The 2621-nt window shown below is 42.6% G+C and overlaps 1 protein-coding gene across 1 annotated transcript; it reads right to left on the bottom strand.

The window, feature by feature from the left end:
• Positions 1–86: 86 nt before the first annotated feature.
• Positions 87–2011, bottom strand: LOC104950496 (dedicator of cytokinesis protein 3-like; the record flags this gene model as incomplete). Its single annotated transcript, XM_010777019.1, has 3 exons — positions 87–203; positions 1603–1693; positions 1896–2011. Coding segments are annotated over 3 exons (324 nt in total), but the record flags the coding sequence as incomplete, so codon positions are not given.
• Positions 2012–2621: the final 610 nt, after the last annotated feature.

Below are 2621 nucleotides of genomic sequence, written 5' to 3'. Positions count from 1 at the left end.
CCCCTCCGTGTGCCGTTCGGCGAGTCTCAGACACACACACACACACACACACACACACACACACACACACAGTGAGAGGGTCGTACCATGTGGCAGGTTGCGGGGGGGAACGGGAGGCGCCATGACGCCAACGTGAGCCGAGAGGAAAGGGAGGACGTCTCTCGTGCCGCTGTCCAAACTCCAGCTACTGGGGGTGGTGAGGACTGGAGGAGAATCAACATCTATTTATTTATTTCATATTTTATTCAATATGCTCCTTAGATAACTTTTTATTTTATTTGTTTTATTATTTTCTCCTCATAGCATTGTGAAGCACCTTGAGATGACGTTGTTTTAAAGTGTGCTTTATAAATGAAATGTATTATTATTTATTTCATCAAACCTTGGTAAAACGAAATGTTAGTTGTATCCAGAAAGTCGCCATATTTGTTTCCTTTTTTTATTACTGCCACATTTTATTCCATTTAACTCCAGTCTATTTCTATGTAAAAACTATATATTTTACTATATTTTTTATTATTTATAATATTTTTTTATGTTATTATAGTTTTCTTAAAATAATTCTCTTATCTGCGTTTTTACTTTTATGTATGCACCATGACACCAAGTCAAATTCCTCGCACGTGTCAACCGGAGGTGGCGATAGACCTTTTCGCTGCTTGTCATTTTGACGGACAGGATCGATCGACATTTCCGTCAAAATCCATTCCTACCCGTCGGTCTGTACACGACTCTGACGAGGGGCGCACGCTCGTGAACTGTTAGCACCGTGTTACCCATGCTCACTGCACCTCGCGGGAGCACGCGCAGCGTAAACTCTCCCTGACATTTCAATGATTTATTCTGCAAAGTTAGGTTTGGAAACGATATAATTTCCTTTTTGGCGGGCATGCATAACACGGCATAACACCAGAGCCTCGCTGCGGGGAAGCTTTGGCGCTGTTCCGAGTTCGTTCTAATCCGTCAAAATGAAAAGACTGCTTTCAGATTTTTCCGTTATTGTTTGTTCGGTTAACGCGACCACTGGTGTCAACCTACCTGGTAATAAACCTGTTTCTAAATCTGAATCTGATATGTGTACCCCTGGTGGGCTAATTATGCTGAATAGTGTGTCGATTAGAAGACTCAAAACTCTCGCTCATAGATTGAATTGATTCAACATCCTCAATATACCTAAAAAAACACACCAAAATTGTCCAAATCGGCCAAGCCATTTCTTAGCTATCGTCTGCATAATATGCTAACTAATGCAAATTAATGCAACTTCAGCCAATTGTATATCTTTCTCTTGTTTTTCTGTCTGCGCTCTCACGCAAAATGAAATGTTAGTTTTAACCAGAAAGTGTCCGTATTTCTACCCCTGGTGGGATGAGTATGCTGAATTTTGTGTCGATTTGAAAGTCTTAGAAGATTCAAAACTCAGATTCAAAGATGAAATTGATTAAACATCCTCAATATACTTTTTTTTAAAAAGCACCAAAATGTTCCAAATCGGCCAAGCCATTATTTAGCTATTCTCTGCATATGCTAACTAATGCTAATTCACGCAACTTATGCCAATTGTATATCTTTCTCCTCCTGTTTTTCTGACGGTCCTCTCACCTTTCTCGGCCACAGAGAGGTTTGGGTCGCTGCAGGGTTTGCACGGTCCGATCATCACCTGGTGGAACAAAGCCCTCTGGAGGTTCGTAGGCTGAAAGAGACATAAATCATGTTAAGATTTAAGGTTTTTTAAATGTCCTTGAAACACACCGTACATATTTAAATAACATATTGTAATGCAAGGTATTCCAAGTAGCAGACATAAAAAGGAGTTGATTCTGATTCTGATTCAGATAATGACTTAACACTTAAAAACCTTCAATGCATCTTGAAGTCACTCCCTGGCCTCCTACCTGTCCGTTCTCGATGTTTGAGTACATGGCGCTGCTCGGCCGGTCTCTGTGAGGCGGCAGCAGCATCAACATCTCTCGGTTGTGTCGATATTTGTCCGGAAGAGAAGGAGAGCCCACTGCAGACACAAGAGATTTGATTTAATTCGAACGTGTAAAACAATAATTGTTAGACAAATCTCCCTGGTCCCCGGCTTGAGCTTGAATCTCAGGATCCATGTATCTGGGATCCTCTCCAGAATGGAAGTAGTCATCACATACAGAGCATCAACTAGTTCCTGAACAGTGTCCTTCACATGCTGATATCCAAGAGAGGGAGTTCCACAGTCACAAGATGGAGGAATAGAAAGCAGTATTCAATGTTTACTTCAGATTAGCTCCACGTCAGAAATGAGCATGCTTGTCATATGTCTCTCTCCATAGAGGCTGAACCATTCCGGGAAAAGATTGTCCCACTCTTGACCTAACAATCAACATCGGCACCTCTGTTGTTTCCCCGACTCAGACTGCAAGGAATCTGGGTGTGACCCTAGATAACAAACTGTCCTTCACTGCAAACATCTCTGCTACAACCCGCTGCTGCAGATACACTCTTTACAATATCAGGAGGATACGTCCCCAGCTGACCCAGACATCAGTGCAGGTTCTGGTCCAGGCCCTCGTCATCTCACGCCTAGACTACTGCAACTCCCTCCTGGCTGGTCTACCTGCATGTGCCATCTGACCTCT

This window comes from Notothenia coriiceps, unplaced genomic scaffold (assembly GCF_000735185.1).
Source record: "Notothenia coriiceps isolate Sejong01 unplaced genomic scaffold, NC01 NC01_scaffold00017703, whole genome shotgun sequence".
Classification (NCBI taxonomy): domain Eukaryota; kingdom Metazoa; phylum Chordata; class Actinopteri; order Perciformes; family Nototheniidae; genus Notothenia; species Notothenia coriiceps.
The sequence above is the reverse complement of the archived record's forward strand: the minus strand, read 5'-3'. Positions and strand labels throughout refer to the sequence as shown.